Here is an 18,228-nt window from a genome sequence, read left to right as displayed (position 1 = left end):
AAAATAGCTTCCACAATCCAGTCCTCAGAGTAAGAAGCAAGATCTGCTTATTTGCACAACTCTTATTTTGATTTTTTTTACTCATTTCCTGCACTTGTGACATCAGAGGTTTTTCAGTGTGCTTTACAAAATGTAAATTTCGAAACATACAAAAATGCATCTACATCACTACACGTTTATGGTACTTTAACTGCTGTACACTTGGGAGCTGGTTCACACATGCACGATCATCACCTGGTGATTACAACATCATACGATGACATGCATGTGTGAAGAATAATAATAATAATAATAATAATAATAATAATAATAATAATAATAATAAATTTTTGTTTGTACCCCGCCCTCCCCGGCTGGAGCTGGGCTCAGGGCAGCTAACATAAAAATAACACAGTATATAAAAAAATAAGAACTTAAAAGCAGGCAATCAACTAATTTAAATACATCTTAAAATTAAAGTAAAGGTAAAGGGACCCCTGACCATTAGGTCCAGTCATGGCCGACTCTGGGGTTGCGGCACTCATCTCGCTTTATTGGCCGAGGGAGCCAGTGTACAGCTTCTGGGTCATGTGGCCAGCATAACTAGGCCACTTCTGGCAAACCAGAGCAGCGCACGGAAACGCCGTTTACCTTCCCGCCGGAGAGGTACCTATTTATCTACTTGCACTTTTGACGTGCTTTTGAACTGCTAGGTTGGCAGGAGCTCGGACCGAGCAACGGGAGCTCACCCCGTTGCAGGGATTCGAACCGCCAACCTTCTGATCAGCAAGTACTAGGCTCTGTGGTTTAACCTACAGCGCCACCCGCCTCCCTTATCTTAAATTAGTTCAGAGCAAATTAAAATCTGGACAGATGGCAGTCCATGGGTAAAATTGAGAGTAAAATTCTCCAGGCCCAACTGTTACCACTGGTCTTATAAAGGACCTGTGAGCGGACTAGGAGGCCTCTTTAATGCTTGTTCTTATACAGAAAGAAAAGAATCAGACTGAACCCCAACCAAAGGCCTGGGGGAACAGCTCCGTCTTGCAGGCCCTGCGGAAAGATATAAAATCCCGCAGGGCCCTGGTCTCTTGTGAGAGAGTGTTCCACCAGGCCGGGGCTACAGCCAAAAAGGCCCTGGTCGAGGCCAGTCTAATCTCCCTGGGACCTGGGATATTCAGGGTGTTATTATTTGCAGGACTTAAGGTCCTCCATGGGGCATACGAGGAGAGGCGGTCCCATAGGTACAAGGGTCCTAGGCCGTATAGGGCTTTAAAGGTTTAAACCAGCACCTTAAACCTGATCCTGTACTCCCCCAGGAGCCAGTGCAGCTGGTAAAGCATAGGGTGAATGTGATCCCGCGGCAAGGACCCCATAAGAAGTCTCGCCGTGGCATTCTGCACCCGCTGGAGTTTCTGGGTCAGTTTCAAGGGCAGACCCACGTAGAGTGAGTTACAATAATCAAGCCTGGAGGTGACCGTCACATGGATTACAGTGGTGAGGTCAGGGCGAAAGAGTTAAGGGACCAACTGCTTAGCTCGGCGGAGATGAAAAAATGCCGCCATCATAGATCTCCTACCTTAAAGCACCAAAGCTAGCACTTTCCAGTAATAATGTGCAGAGAAATCATGCGATGAGTATGCATGCATGTACGAACCAGGTCTTGTTGACAGGCAACTAAATGTGTAAATCAAATCCACCAAAAAACACTATGCTTGAGGCGACGTGACAGAAATTTTACCCATGGTCACAGATTCACACCAGCAAAACCATCGCTTGCTGCTGTCTTCTGGAAATGAGAATGCGCATCTCAGCTAGCCACGCAGGTGAACACATATATTTACATGTGAAAGTCACCCATTCTAATTCATAAAGCAATTTATTTAGAAATAAACCAACCATCCCTCCTCATGTCTCGCCATTCCTTTCTACCAACAGATTCATTATTCCCTTTTTTGTTTTTGTTTTTCGGTGGGAAGCTTTTTCATTTTATGAAAACAATTTATAAAGAAAAATACAAATGTCTTTTTTTTTGGTCCAAACTAAAACATTAATCCAGGGGCAAAAAAGAGAAAGAGAAGAGGGGGAAGAAAGAAAGAAGGAACAGAAAAAGAATTTAAAGAGATAAAGAGACAGAAAGAGAAAGAAAAGAGAAGAGAAAAGAGAAAGAAAAGTTAAGAAGCTAAAGTACTTCTGATTCTCCCTCTGTCCACTATATATAAACATTTTTCACTTCATCCACTCCAGTATAACACCTAATTATTCCAAATAGATTTCTTTATGGGCTTCACCCCGTGATATTTTCTGAATTGGAAAGCTCAACAAAATGAAAACGAGAAGGAAACAAGAATCCTTCCACACAAACATTAGGCCTAAGCAGAGCAGTGCCATTTCAGTTTGTGTTTTTTAGAAAGACATGAAAGTATTACAAGAGATGAAAGGGCCTTGAGCTTCTTTTCCACAGACTCATTTTCCACAGACTCACTCCCTGGCAGAAACAGAGGGCAATTACAATTAACGGGTTAATCTAATGCGTGCTGCTTATTTGTCGAGAACCTCCAGGGCTCCAGCAACAAATACAATTCCAGTCAGCAGCTCTTTGCTCACAACCTTAGACAGCTTAAGCATCATATAGGGCGGTATATAAATTCAATAATAATAATTTTCAATAATAATAATTTTATCTCTTTGGAACAATTCAGTTAGGGAAGGTGTGAAGAGTGGTGCCAGAAAATAAATTACACAGAAGCATCTTCCCTCCCTTTCTTCTCTCCTCCCGGCCCCATCACCATAAAGGATAGAAAATAGTTATTACTTGACCAAGTGCTTGATCAGGATGTCCAGCATTTCTCGGTTTTTCTCTGGCAGTTTGTGAACAAGTGCATGGACTGCTTCCACCCTGTAATTTTGGTCATCAGACTCTATTAAAATAATAATGATTAAAAAACAAAACACACACAATACATTGGTTTGTTTTTTTAAAAAAAACTTATCAAGGAACAAAACAGGCTGCATTTTAGCTCTAAGGATTGATTTAAACCAGGAATGGGGAATTTGTCGCCATCCAGATGTGACCGGACTACAACTCCCAGCATGTCCCCACCACTGGTCATGCCATATGGTGCTGATGTTGATGGACTACAACTTGCAGAACCAGAGGTCAGGGATGATGGGAGTTGTAGTCCAACAAAAGAGGGAGACCACAGAGCCTAGGGCTTGCCGATCAGAAGGTCGGCGGTTCGAATCCCCACGAGGGGGTGAGCTCCTGTTGCTTGGTCCCTGCTCCTGCCAACCTAGCAGTTCGAAAACACACAGTGCAAGTAGATAAATAGGTACTGCTCTGGCGGGAAGGTAAATGGCATTTCCGTGTGCTGCTCTTGTTCGCCAGAAGCGGCTTAGTCATGCTGGCCACATGACCCGGAAGCTGTATGCCGGCTCCCTCAGCCAATAAAGCGAGATGAGCGTTGCAACCCCAGAGTCGTCCGCGACTGGGCCTAATGGTCAGGGGTCCCTTTACCTTTACATGATCCTCAGGGTCCTTTTCCAAGCCTACAATTCTATGATCTAGGATTTTGGCATTCCACTGGCTCAAATGCCCTAATCTAATGGTTTCAACTGTGTTTTTTTTTTTTTAAACTGACTTGTTTTTTTGTATGTTTTAATCACAGATGCTCTTAATGCTTTGATGGAATCGCTTACTTCGTGCATTTTAGCTACAAATGGATTTTATCATTGGCTTTGTACTGTATTTATGTGAGTGCAAAATAAATAAAAATAACCACCACCTCTGGCCCTCCAGATGTTGTAGAACTACAACTCCTGTCATCCCTGGCCATTGGCCATGCTTGTTGGGGCTGATAGGAGTTGTAGTTCATCAGGAACTGGAAGCTTCAAGGTTCCCCACGCCTTCCCCACCCAGGTCATTGCAGCGGAGTGAAAACTAGACCCCCAATTATTATTATTTTTCATGACTGGGTTTACACATATGGATTTTACACAGTTAGCTAGTTTGGCCCAATGCCCAATATTTCCACTGTTAAGCCTTATCTCTCAAACAAAATCCCTGGGCAGCTGGTGAATGCAAGTTTCTCCCAAGGTTTCCCAAGGATCTGCGGTCACCAGCTTTTGACTGAATTTTCACTTACTGACGGCAACGACGAAATCCTTGTGCAACTTGTAGGTCATCAGTGGCTCTGCAAGGCACCTGGGTAAAACATTTTTTTTTGGGGGGGGAGAAAGAAGAAGAGTTTAGTACATTATCCAAATTTCTTGTTGGTTGCAACATAGTCTCTTGCTATTGCTCCACCCTAAACTCGCTAAGATGTAAATGAAAGATAGCTCCAAGTGAAACTTCAAGCCACAGTACAGTTGGAAGGAGAAGTTAACAGTACAGTTGGAAAAGACAAATTAAGTCATCCTGGCATGCCCTGCTGGAGTGAAACAGACAACGTGGGAGGACAGCACGCTTGCCTACTAAACTGTGGACAATTGCCAGATTCCTTTCTGCTACAGGGCTGATCATTCCAATTGTTAAGATTACCGGGTTGTGTATGTCTGGCTGCTTATCTGAATCCTCAAGTGGAAGAATCACCTGTTGATTCTTCTCTCCAGCCAGCATTTGGAACTTGCGAAGCTGCCTTACAAAATCAGGCCTCACCTGCTTCTTGGGAGAAAAGCAATGACAAACCTAGACAGCATCTTAAAAAGCAGAGACATCACCTTGCCAACAAAAGTCCGTATAGTTAAAGCTATGGTTTTCCCAGTAGAGCTGGACCATAAAGAAGGCTGGTTGCCGAAGAATTGATGCTTTTGAATTATGGTGCTGGAGGAGACTCTTGAGAGTCCCATGGACTGCAAGAAGATCAAACCTATCCATTCTTAAGGAAATCAGCCCTGAGTGCTCACTGGAAGGACAGATTGTGAAGCTCAGGCTCCTATAGTTTGGCCACCTCATGAGAAGAGAAGACTCCCTGGAAAAGACCCTGATGTTGGGAAAGATGGGGAGCACAAGGAGAAAGGGACAACAGAGGACGAGATGGTTGGATAGTGTTCTCGAAGCTACCAGCATGAGTTTGACCAAACTGCGGGAGGCAATGGAAGACAGAAGTGCCTGGCGTGCTCTGGACCATGGGGTCATGAAGAGTCGGACACGACTAAATGACTAAACAACAACAACCCAATATTATCTACACTGGCTGGCTGGCAGGAAAATTTTCTTGGAAATGTAGTAAAGATGTCTGGCTGACACAAGGCTGGGTAAGCTTGGACTAAGCTATAACTAAGCTGTCATACTTCCTCCTTCACCTGCACTATATCTTGGCAATTCCAAGTACCCCTTTGCATCAATTTTCTATCTATCCTAAATCATACTTGACCACCTCTCCTCAACATATCGGAGAGGGCACATTCCTGTGGGCCGCCCAGTGCATTAAGATCAGTCAGAGATATTCCCTTGGTGTAAATGAAGTGTGTAGCGCAGGGGCCTTTGGAAGAGCCTTTTCTGTGATTACATTTGTGGGGGTGTGTGGAACAATCTCCCCACTGAAGTGCCTCTCATCCCAACCTTGTGTTCTTTTGGATGCCTACAGTTGTTGTTGTTGTTGCTGCTGCTGCTGCTGTTAGTATTGTTGTTGTTGTTAGTGTTTGGTGACCGAGCAAAGTCATTTTTATGATGTTCTTTATCTAAATTATGAAAAAAAAATCAATGTTTGCCTATTACGGGTTGCATCCAGTGCTGGGGCAATGGGTTCTGCTGGCGCAATGGGGTTTCTGTTTCCTTATCTGTCTCTGCTCCATGCCCCCCCAACAAAAAAAATCTGCTCTAGATGGTCTCCCTAACCAACTGGTGTGACTAAAATGACTTCACACAGGTTACACACACTATTTAAAAATAGCATTTAAAAATAGTAAAAAAGCAAGAACAAAACAAAACAACCCTCCTCCCAACGAAACTAAAAGCAACAGAGAACACAGGAACACACCTGGGCAAGTGGAAAGGTCTTCACCTGGCAATAAAAGGCTTATACAGTGGTACCTCGGGTTAAGAACTTAATTCGCTCCGGAGGTCCGTTCTTAACCTGAAACTGTTCTTAACCTGAAGCACCACTTTAGCTAATGGGGTCTCCCGCTGCCGCCGTGCTGCCGGAGCACAATTTCTGTTCTCATCCTGAAGCAAAGTTCCTAACCCGAGGTACTATTTCTGGGTTAGTGGAGTCCGTAACCTGAAGCGTATGTAACCTGAAGTGTCTGAATCCCGAGGTACCACTGTAATAGGTAAAGGTAAAGGAATTCGACCATGGGGTGCAGTGACTATGAGGAGCTGGAGTTTATCTGCAGACAGCTTTCTGGGTCATGTGGCCAGCATGACTAAACTGCTTCTGGCGCATGGAACACTGTGACAAATGCCAGAGCGCACAGAAATGCCATTTACCTTCCCGCTGGAGCAGTACCTATTTATTTACTTGCACTGGCATGCTTTCGAACTGTTAGGTTGTCAGGAGCTGGGACAGGGCAATGGGAGCTCAACTCGTCATGGGGATTCGAACTGCTGACTTTCTGATCGGCAAGCCCAAGGGACTCAGTGGTTTAGACCACAGCGCCACCCACTCCCTCATAAAGCTTATAATGCAGAACACCAGATCAACCTCCTTTAGGATGGCATTCCAAAGTTAGGGCAGCATGCAGAAAAGGTTCTTTACTTCGTAGAAGCATAACTTACTTCTACTACGCAAGGGCACAAGGAATAGAGCCTTCCTAGAATGGCAGGCTGGTATTTATTTATTTTTTCTTACCCCCACAAATGTAATCACCTATACTACAGAATTCATGAGAACTATTCCAGGTGTCATAGTTTTGTTTGCCCTACTTGAACGTCGTGTTAGGAAAATAATGCTACGCCGTTTTGACAGAATAAATTTCCCAATTAAAGAGAGATTTACTGCCCGGTGCTGTGAACATTAGATAACCGTTTAGAAATTAAACAAGCAAGCAGAGGGGTTTATGGTGCATAATAACCGGAACAGATAGCTATTAATATAAATGAATATTGGCTGGTTATCTCCGATATTATATGGTGCTGTTCCCCCATTATATTACACTGGGATTGCAGGGTGAAAGAAATATTGTTAAGCTAGCAGGAAACAAGAAATTTTGAAACTGCACAGCTTACTCACCTGAGGTAGTTCTTTACTCCACTGGTAATAGTTTTGTTGTCCCAAATTTCCAAATCAATGTCCATGTCCGGAGGGGATTTTGGAGCTATGAAAGAGAAAGGGGGTGAATGTAGAATGTGTCTTAAATATCTAACATGACTGCCCCCAATACATCAATGGAAGGAGAAGCATTAAGTGCATGTATTGAGAGTCATCCAGTTTCTATGGTTCCAACCACTGGAAACACACAGCTCATTCACTGCACATGTAAGATTCTACCTAGGTTCACTCACCAGCAGCCCCAGTTAAAGAAGTTTGCTGTTCCATTGCTCTGCCAGTGATGATTTTTGAGTTTGGGATATTTATTTAAAACATTTTTATCCTGCTTTCCCTCCTTAAATGCAGCATCTCTGACCTTGCTACGTACCTAATGACTGACTTACGAAATCTAATGACTGACTTACTGACTCTACCCCCATTGTTCTGCCCGGATACTGAGGTCCAGCGCCGAGGGCCTTTTGGCAGATACCTCACTGCGAGAAGCCAAGTTACAGGTAACCAGGCAGAGGGCCTTCTCGGTAGTGGCACCTGCCCTGTGGAACGCCCTCCCACCAGATGTTAAAGAGAAGAACAACTACCAGACGTTTAGAAGACATCTGAAGGGAAGCTTTTAATGTTTAACAGACCACTGAATTTTAATACTTGGTTGGAAGCTGCCCAGAGTGGCTGGGGAAACCCAGCCAGATGGGCGGGGTAATAATAATAATAATAATAATAATAATAATAATAATAATAATAATAATAATAATGAAGCACATTCAAGTTGGCGGTTAAGCAGCTAGGTTTCTTATCTGTCCTTAGAGTAGCCATGGATGGCAAGGAAGTCCATTATATACCTCAGCCAGTTTCTCTCACCTGAGAGAAAAGGGCTTTTTAAGCCTCTACCTGCTTTCCTTCCTTATGAGCAAATGAGATTTTGACAGGGTCCTTTGCTAATGCTCACTCCTTGGTCTTGAGTGCAGATGAGATGCATATATAGAAGAGCTTTAATGAAACCTCTGCTGTTTATTACAGCAGAAGAGGGTTAGAGTGCTCTATATGCCTAAATCTCTACTTGCACTGGAGAAAGTGCAGCGTGCAAAGGAATTAGTCTACATTAAAGTTTTTCTCGTGTAACAAACAAGCAAATAAACACAGAAAAATACAAAACAAATTCCTTCCAGTAGCACCTTAAAGACCAACTAAGTCAGTTCTTGGTATGAGCTTTCGTGTGCATGCACACGAAAGCTCATACCAAGAACTGACTTAGTTGGTCTTTAAGGTGCTACTGGAAGGAATTTGTTTTGTTTTGACTATGGCAGACCAACACGGCTACCTATCTGTAACAGAAAAATACAGAGAGTGTCTCCACTTTCAATTCATAGAGTCCCTTCCACATTTTGTTTACATTCACTATGACACTGTTGTCATGTACGTTATGCAGTTGGGAGAAAAGCGAGAGGAGAGAGGGGGGAATATTGATCTTCCGTTCTATTGCATGGTGCTTGGGCAGGATTTTTGTGTCAGCATCATGTGGGTAAGTCCTTTATTTATGGATTTATTTTTGTGAGAGATTGGAGCATCCAGAGCTTGTTTGGTTGGTTGCAGTGTGGTTTGCTTGTATGTGTGAGGGTTGGGTTTGGGTTTGAAAAAAACTCATCCTAACAACAGAGGGACACAGCAAAGGGGTGGTACCTACAATATTAAAAATACTACTCCAAGATACTACAAATCCCCTCACTGCGATTAAAGACCAATGGGAACATGACATAGGATACAAAATAAATTCTACCATATCTTCAAAAATGTGATCTAAACCTCTGTTGAAATCCATCTCAGCCAGAAGAAAAGAACTCACTCTGAAACTTTTTTATAAATAGTACCTAACACCATGGAAGCTGGTGTCGATACACCCAGGAACCCCATCTAAATGCTGGAGAGGCTGTGCCACCTTTCAGACTTTGTTAAATGCAAAACATATGCAGCCACCAAACCCAGTTAAAGTGAACTGTTGACTAGGCTGCTATTTAAAATGGAATGGCTGACATGCTACCTGTTCTATTTCCTCCTGCTTGTATACCCAATTTTCACACACAGCACTATACACAATAATAGAAGAATTAAAATACGCAAGATGGCACCCAGCCACACTTACAAAATACGGTATTCATCAGCTTCTGAACTTTGGAATTCACGCCACCTATTCGGTACAACCCCAAAATTGTGATACCTTCAAAGGCCAAAAGAGAAAATGTAAGTTTTTGCCGTGTTAAGACATTTGGGCAGCTAATTTGATTTACTTATAATATCGGCACTGTTCCTCTCTCACTGAAGCAACTTACAGAACCAAATTATTTTTTAAAAAACCCCCACAAAGGCAGCAATTTTAATTACCTAGGAGTAATTTCCCTTGAACACAGTGGAACTTATTCACAAAATAAACAGGAATAAGATTGCAGCCACACAGATCTGTACCTTGGAAGCAAGTTCCGTTGAACTCAGTCGAATATACTTCCAAGTAAACAGGCACAGAACCAGGCTGTATAAAGCTTGCAAATGAAAGTATTGCGGTTTAAGCTGAAATCCTCATCATTATGTCCACATTTACAATTTCATGGTTTCTGGTGCCATTGGAAGCTTGGTCTGGAAGAATGTTCTGGTTTCCTATAGTGAGTTTGTTTTGTGCAAGATCCCTCTCCTGAGTAGTTAGATAGTTCACAAACCAGCATTTTCAGTCAAACAACTCCAGATCCCTACTGTTTTCAGTATTGAAGAATCAGCTTTTTAGAAAGGAAAAGGTTTCGGAAATACTGGGAACTGTTAATTGGTCTTATGCTATTTTAGCTTTCAGCACTTTAGTTTCGGTTGGACTCAGAAATTAGCCCTACTGAACACTATGACATTTTATTCACAAAGTTAAATTGAGTACGATTAAGCACCTAAAACTGCATTGAAACTATGGCTTACCTTCAGCTGCTTCACAAGTCACATTCAACCCCAGTTTACTTTAAACCACGGCTTGACATAAACAAGCAATACTATTCCCTGCGAGTTCTTTGCTGTGGCAAGGAGGAAACTACCCGGAGGCTGGCTTTGTGTTACATGTGAATCAGTGTTTGTGGTTTGTTTCCTCAACATTCTCTGATTTGGCTTAGAAGCAAAGGTTTTTCTTGGCTGCCTGATCACAGGGGAAAGCAAACCATAGAGGCTGGCTCACATGTAATGCGAATGGTTTGTTTTCTTCTTCCCGTGGCAAATGGTTAGCATGGGGAGGAGCAAATTGGGAACATTTGAACAGCATGCACCAGTACTCGGTTCATTTTTATTAAACCATAGTTTAAAATAAGCTGGGGACCCTTTAGTGAAGAGTGAGTAAGTAATTCAACAAACAAATAACATTATTAATGTTGTTGTTTGAAAAAAACGGACTGCCACATGTAACCTCATATGGTGGGGGGGGGGTGTGTGTGTGCACAGCCTATTGTGCACAGCCTGTTCCATGTTTAAATCAAGCCACACTTTACAAACACATGCAATGGGCTACGTATTGCCTAGGTGAGATTTGCTGCAGCTCTGTGTCCAACGGTCCTTAAGGCACCAAAAATTTCATTTCTGCTAAAGCAGAACCAAATATCTTGCACATCACTTAATACATACCTCTCGTCTCTACTGCATGAATGCATTTCCTTACAAAGTTAAAGCCAGCTTCATTGAGGAATGCTGTCAAAATGGGAGGAACAAATTAAGCCAGACTTCCAATATCTGTCACAGTCCAGCAAGCAAACCAGAAACTTGTGGCTTGTGACTTCACAGCCGCGTAAATAAAATACTTATCTCAATATTCAATTGATTCATTCCAGTTATTTATTTTTTGAGGCCTAGCCCTCTTAGAACAGTGTTAGAAGTTACAGGACAGAAATTATTGCAATCTCTGGAACTCAACCTGATGCACATTTTTTCCAAACATGTTATTAGAAACCTCTAATTCTTGCAGCTTGTCTGGCTAATTGCTGCTCAATATTGGAAGGAAAGGGGAAGGAGAAATGTGATTTGTTAATAGCCCTCAGCAAGTGTTGAAGAGATGGGGCCAGGCTCATGGGGAGGGGAAGGAGCCCCATTCTGATACCTGGGTGGCTTTTCTAACTTCTAACTTCCCTTATTTCAAGAGACCCTATTCGCGATCCAAAGGCACACTGTAATCCAAAGGAGTTCAAGCACAGATTTCAAGCACAAAATCAGTAAGACACAAATGCTTACATGTGTGCCTGAAATCCCTTGGATTTTGGTGCACCTATGTTTCTTAGGATCATGCCCACTGCCTTCATCTTTTAATGCACATCTTTGAAACATTCAATGTGTTAAAAAAAAACAAAAACAGTGGCATGAAGAACAAAAAGGGCACAGTGTGATAAAATTATTGTCACCTGGAATCTAAGACAGAGCAGTACGTAGCACCAACAATTCAAGAGAAAGTGTTGGAGGCTGAGAATTACATCATGATGAGCTCCTTGGAAAAGTGGAAATGTCAGGCTAAACTGACATCCTAGGGCTTTTGCGGGGTGGAAACAAAACAGGTTATTGCCAACATCTACTAAAAACACTTGAAGGCAGGAAAGGCGCGATTTGTCAGGATCTCTAATTAGTGCAGCCAAAATAAGCTGTTCTTCAAAGCTATTTCTAAAAGTACCGGTATATCCATGGCTGATTTTGCTAACTGGCTAAATTAAGAAGAACAAAATGTATAAAAGCAATGTTCCTGACAAGATTGCCGTAACTGGTCAGGAGCTAGTAAACTTCTTACAATTTTAACACTCATATATAGTTTTCTACAGAAAAAAAAGTGTTCCAGGGTCACTTTAGATAGGTAGTGTGATAAATGGGAAGTTCTTATTACTCCCTCTTCCTTGCCGGTGGAGAGGTCTGGGGAGAATGGTCAGTTAATATCCAGCAGCAGTGACCTGCAAGCAGAGCTTTTTCTGGACAGCTAAGTTATATCACCCCTAGCGGATGAGAAGGGAGACAAACTTGGAATCCACCAGTCACCATGCTACATACCAAAAGCACGCAGCAACATGACTCCCCAACAAATCCCTCTATTTCACAGGGCAGATTTGCTACCCCTCACCCCCAAATCAATGAAACAAACTGTAGACGAAATAGTGAACAAACCAAGCTTACATATTGCAATAAAATCTGTGGTTTGTATAGGTTACTTTGAGAGAAGCCACAACTTTCAGATAGACACGACTGTGGTTTATTGAGTTTTGTGATCTAAAACAAACTGTATGCATATAGCGGTAAACTAAGGACTCTTAGATACAGCACAAGTACATGGAAGCATCTACTAGCTGTAAGTAATTTGGGCAGGATTTCTGAAGGCATAGTCATGACAAAAGGGAGTGTAATGTTACAGCAGAACAGGGGAAAGTTGTTAAGAAGCATTATGCACTTATGCAGAAGGACTCATAGGCATAGTTAACAATCTCATATAATTGAATATTAACTTACTTTCTTCTTTCTTGCTAATAATAGCTGGCAAGGTGTAAATCTAAAAAAAGAAACCAAGCATCACAGTCATATTTACTTGTTTAGTTTCCTAGCAGCTCAGGATGGGGAAATTCCATTTTATCCTTACCACAACTCTATGTGGAAGGGGGAGAGCAAGCAAGATGGTTTGCACACCATGATAAACCATAGTTTGCGTTTCACCAAGATTGAATTGTGAATGTGTTTCCCTCCCACCATGTGGCAGCCACATGGTTCAGACAAGCCTCAGCAAGATTTCCTGTAGTGTCTGAACACTGGACCACGGCTTGTTTGTTCCGAACAAGTCATGAGCAGCAAGCCAGAAATAAACCCAAGGAAAAAAATCGATTTATTCCTTGCTTAACGCCGCCGGCTGACTTGAAATGAACAAACCACAGTCCATTTTGGGACAAAGCAACAAGCCATGCATCAAAGCGCTTTGCAGGAATGAAACATAAAACCACACAAAGGTTCAAAACAATTAACCATTGCAGAAGGATGTACTCTTAATTGCCTGCTGAGGCCTGGCAGGAAGCAAAAGTTTTCAACAGGCGTTCAGAAGCTGGCACAGAAGGCAGCTGCTGAATCTCCACTAGACTAGGCCAACAAACCATAAGCTTGGTTTCTCATTGTTGTCAAATGAGCCTCACCATCTTGGGGAATGACCAAGGACGCTCAGTGCTCGAGCTGGGATGTAAGGCTTCAGGTGATCCCTGAGGCAACCTGGACTTCAGATGAGGCCCATCTCTCGGTCCAACTACCTCCATGGCGTTAGGGATTGGAAGGGCTGTGAAGGGTGTGTGGCAGAGGCAGGGGGCCAGGGGATTGACCTAGGAGAGGAATCTATGGGGTTTGGCACCGCCAGCTTGGCAGTAGCCGAGGGAAAGGAATGGTCAGAGCAGTCTGAGGAGGAGGGAGGTGAGCAGGATGTGTCAGAGGTGGAGGAAGAGACTGTTCAGCCAAGGGATGGGCCAACTGACTCTCCGCCATCTCCCATCCCACTGTCTCCTAGACCAAGGAGGGGCCTGAAGAGAGAAGAGGAGTGACAGCTTCCACATAAGAGAAGTCTCAGGGTGCAGGAATGCAACCTGTCAGAAGAAGGTAGGTTTGTGTGTGGTCCCATTGTTGCTGCAACTGCTTTGCAGGGCGCAGACCTGGGAAAGGGTGTGTGCATGTGTATCTGGAATACCATGCAAATTGGTGCAAGTGCGAGCTTTCATCAACAAAAAATGACCTATCAGACATATGCCTTCATTGACTGGGGTGCCTGGGACACACAGGCACATCTGGTAATCACTCGAGAAAGTGCCTTCTTGGTGGCTGCTCCCAAACTTTGGAACTCCTTCTCTAGAAAACTAGACTGGCTCCCTCCTTGTTGTCCTTCCTCCTGCTTTTGATGACTTTGGGAACTGAGTGCTTTTATCAAAAGGGCTGGTGCCATTCTGTTTCTATTGTAATTATTGGTATGGCTCTAACAGATTTTATATATGCATATGGATTTAATTCTATCAATGTTTAATTCTTTTTTAATGATTCCCCTTATATTTTTAGTGGTTCTTATTTCTCTCTATAAGCTGCCTTGAGCCTCGTCAGGGAAAAATGCAGAGTATAAATAAATGTACAGTGGTATCTGAGGTTAAGTACTTAATTCATTCCGGAGGTCCGTACTGAATCTGAAACTGTTCTTAACCCGAAGCACCACTTTAGCTAATGGGGCCTCCTGCTGCTGCTGCACCGCCGGAGCCCGATTTCTGTTCTCATCCTGAAGCAAAATTCTTCACCTGAAGCACTATTTCTGGGTTAGAGGAGTCTGTAACCTGAAGCGTATGTAACCTGAAGCATATGTAACCTGAGGTACCACTGTATCAACATCGTCGTCATCATTGCTCTCTAAGTGTTGGTGCTGACCTTTAACGCCCTCAATGGCCTCGGCCCAGTATACCTGAAGGAGCATCTCCACCCTGTCGCTTAGCGGGGGTGAGGTCCTCATCTGAGGGTTTTCTGCTGGTTCCCTTACTGAGAAAAGTGAAGTTACAGGGAACCAGGCACAGGGCCTTCTCAGTAGTGGCACCCTCCCTGTAGATGTCAAGGAAATAAACAATTTTCTGACTTTTAGAAGTCATCTGAAGGCAGCCTTGTTTAGGGAAGTTTTTAAGGATTGATGTTTTATGTTTTTAGATATGCTGTAAGCCACCCAGAGTGGCTGGGGAAATCCAGCCAGAAGGGCAAGGGTGAGGTATAAATAAAATAATAATAATAATAATAATAATAATAATAATAATAATAATAATAATAATAATAATAATTTATTATTTGTACCCCGCCCATCTGGCTGGGTTTCCCCAGCCACTCTGGGCGGCTTCCATAAAAACCAGAAATACACTAAAATATCACAGATTAAAAACTTCCCTGAACAGGGCTGCCTTAAGATGTCTTCTGAATGTCAGGTAGTTATTTATCGCTTTGACATCTGATGGGAGGGCGTTCCACAAGGCGGGTGCCACTACCGAGAAGGCCCTCTGCCTGGTTCCCTGTAGCTTTGCTTCTCGTAATGAGGGAACCGCCAGAAGGCCCTCGGTGCTGGACCTCAGCGTCCGGGCAGAACGATGGGGGTGGAGATGCTCCTTCAGGTATACTGGGCCGAGGCCGTTTAGGGCTTTAAAGGTCAACACCAGCACTTTGAATTGTTATTAGGCTTGGGGAGGGGGGAACTGGCATCTCCACCCACCCAAGGTCTTTATCTACTTCATTTCTTTTTGCTGCAGCCAAAAACTGTGGAGCTTTGGAGGGGGGAAATTGTGCTGCGGGGACAGGATTAGGCCCCTATGTGACGGGTTCCCCCCACCCCAGTCTTAAAAGAGGCAAAGTAAATTTGCTGTTAATTCTCTGCCTGGAAAAAATAAATAAATCAAAAGAAATAAATGACAGAACAAGGATTTCCCTACCGGTTCTTTTCCATCCATTGCTTCCAGCCAGAGCTTCCGGTTGGATTCGGAATAAGCTTGTAGTGTAATGATCCCATGCCTATTTAAAAGACAACAACGAAAGAAAGTGATTCACTTGTTTTCTTTTCACAAATTGTGAAGATTGTCTGAAGAGGAAAGTACCATGCTGAGTAAAATGAGAAGGAGTAGGTGCTAGAGTTGAACTGAGTATTTCCAGTGAACTTCTTATCCAAGGAACATGTCTCTTCTCTATACAATATGCTCTCTTTCATTATAAGAGCTCCCCAAGTGGAGCTCCTGAGGGCCAGCAGCTGAGACAACTAAACAAAACGACAGTTACTCAAACGGACTATCAAAAACTACATTTAAAGTTTCTGATGTGGACTTTGGTCACATTCTGCCTTGTCAAGGAGGCCTTCTCAAAGAGCCTGAATTAAAGCAACGACAACAAAAGACTCTAGGGTCAAACAGATTCAAGGAACGAGGGGCGGGACAGGGAAGATCCCTATTTATTTCAAAACTTCTCTCTTCAAAACAGGGGAAACATTTAAAAGCAGCCCTGAAAGATTTGCCCATCTGCAATGTTGGTAAACTGCCATTGCCTGGCAAGATTACTGAGTGGCTTGCAGATGCTGCAGATGAAATAGAAACACGGTGCTTTTTTCCTTAAAAAGAAAGAAAAAAGAGCCAGCTGGCTCCAGCCCTGCAAGAGGAAGGAGGAGGACAAGGAATGCCATCGCCTTCACCGCAGCCACCGCAGACTCCCTTCTCCGGGCACCGGTGGGGAGAATGACGGAGCTCCAGTCTGCGCTGCTACTGCAGAGACAGCTGGCATGTCGGTCCGTCGGGGCAACACAAAATGTTTACCCCTAAACACCCCCCAGAAAAAAGCACTGTAGAAGCACATTAACACACATGTCTACTACAGCTTCCCAAAGATTCCACTGTGTTTAAAACAAAAATGGCGTATTACTTGAGGTACAACCGTACCACATTACTATAATTCCATAGGGCGCCCTGTGGAACACCCTCCCACCAGATGTCAAAGAGAAAAACAACTACCAGACTTTTAGAAGACATCTGAAGGCAGCCCTGTTTAGGGAAGCTTTTAATGTTTGACATTGTATTTTAATATTTTGTTGGAAGCCGCCCAGAGGGGCGGGGAAAGCCAGCCAGATAGGTGGGCTATAAATAATAAATCATCATCATCATCATCATCATAAACATGGGGTCTCCTAGAGTGTATCATTCTACCAGCAATGCACCCCCTAGCCTTTTTTGGGAGGTTTCAGTGGGATGAACAGGAGTGACTGTGTACAAGGGGGAGTTCTGGTACCTTTCCAGAGACCTCCATGTAGAAGGTAGGTAGCACATTGTAGGTAACACAACGCATCAAAGGTAGGCTGCTGTAGACCAAGACAGACCATAGGTCCATCAAGCTCTGTGCTGTCTGCAGCAGAGTAGGGCGCCCCCTAGTGGTGGGGAGGAACAAGGGAGAGGGCTGCAACTTTTATATCTGACTTGTAGGCTTACCAGATGCATCTGGGTGAGCCGCTTTAGAAAGCAGGATGCTGGCCTAGGTGGATCTGGCCCGGTAGGGCTCTTATGATTGAATAAAGCCAGGTAGGTTTTAGGTTTTATCTATAGCTATCTATAGAGCAGACGCGGGTGGCGCTGTGGGTTAAACCACAGAGCCTAGAACTTGCCAATCAGAAGGTCGGTGGTTCTAATCCCCGCGACGGGGTGAGCTCCCGTTGCTCGGCCCCAGCTCCTGCCAACCTAGCAGTTCGAAAGCACGTCAAAGTGAAAATAGATAAATAGGTACCACTCCGGTGGGAAGGGAAACGGCGTTTCCGTGCGCTGCTCTGGTTCGCCAGAAGCGGCTTAGTCATACTGGCCACATGACCCAGAAGCTGTACGCCGGCTCCCTCAGCCAATAAAGCAAGATGAGTGCTGCAACCCCAGAGTCGGCCATGACTGGACCTGATGGTCAGGGGTCCCTTTACCTTTATCTATAGAGCTAGTGTGGTGTAGTTGCTTAGATTGCTGGTCGAGGGCCTGGGAGATCAGGGTTCAAACCCTCACCTGGCCAGTGCTCTTGGGTCAGTCACTGTCTTTCAGCCTAACCTACCTCACAGGGTTGTTGTGGGGGTTAAATGAGGAGGAGAACCATGTATGCCATTTTTGAGCCCCTTGGAGAAAAATATGGGGTATAAATGCAATAAATAAATCATTATAAAACTATGGGATAGGGAGGGAGAATATTTCATGATCTTAGGCTTGGAGGGGACGTGAAAGGAAAGAGCAGACCGACTAAAGGATGTACGAGAGGAGTGTTATCCACATCTTATAAACAGAACACTTACAAAAGATCTGAGAGCCCATTTGAGTTAAGCTCTCTCTTTAAGGTGTAGGCTGGGTGACTGGAGAATTTTAAAGGCCTCTGGAACTTTCTGACTGGGTTGCCCTGGGCAAGATAAATAAACTAACAAATAATAATAATAATAATAATAATAATAATAATAATAATAATAATAATGTAGGGTTCTTTATTTTAATTCAACACAGAATCATAGAGGTGGGAGGGA

The 18,228-nt window shown here is 43.6% G+C and overlaps 1 protein-coding gene across 1 annotated transcript in view; it reads right to left on the bottom strand.

Moving 5' to 3' along the window:
* Positions 1 to 18,228, bottom strand: part of ARHGAP42 (Rho GTPase activating protein 42) — a 168,366-nt gene that overhangs the window by 16,990 nt on the left and 133,148 nt on the right. The window contains exons 11-17 of the mRNA XM_081860231.1: positions 15,641 to 15,719; positions 12,678 to 12,717; positions 10,827 to 10,889; positions 9,325 to 9,399; positions 7,152 to 7,236; positions 4,125 to 4,183; positions 2,795 to 2,900 (exon numbers count right to left, since the gene is read on the bottom strand). Of these exons, the coding sequence (XP_081716357.1) occupies positions 2,795 to 2,900; positions 4,125 to 4,183; positions 7,152 to 7,236; positions 9,325 to 9,399; positions 10,827 to 10,889; positions 12,678 to 12,717; positions 15,641 to 15,719 (507 nt within the window). The remainder of the gene's footprint in view (positions 1 to 2,794; positions 2,901 to 4,124; positions 4,184 to 7,151; positions 7,237 to 9,324; positions 9,400 to 10,826; positions 10,890 to 12,677; positions 12,718 to 15,640; positions 15,720 to 18,228) is intronic.

This window comes from Podarcis erhardii (assembly GCF_964252035.2).
Source record: "Podarcis erhardii genome assembly, chromosome: 4".
In the NCBI taxonomy this organism is placed as follows: domain Eukaryota; kingdom Metazoa; phylum Chordata; class Lepidosauria; order Squamata; family Lacertidae; genus Podarcis; species Podarcis erhardii.
The sequence above is the reverse complement of the archived record's forward strand: the minus strand, read 5'-3'. Positions and strand labels throughout refer to the sequence as shown.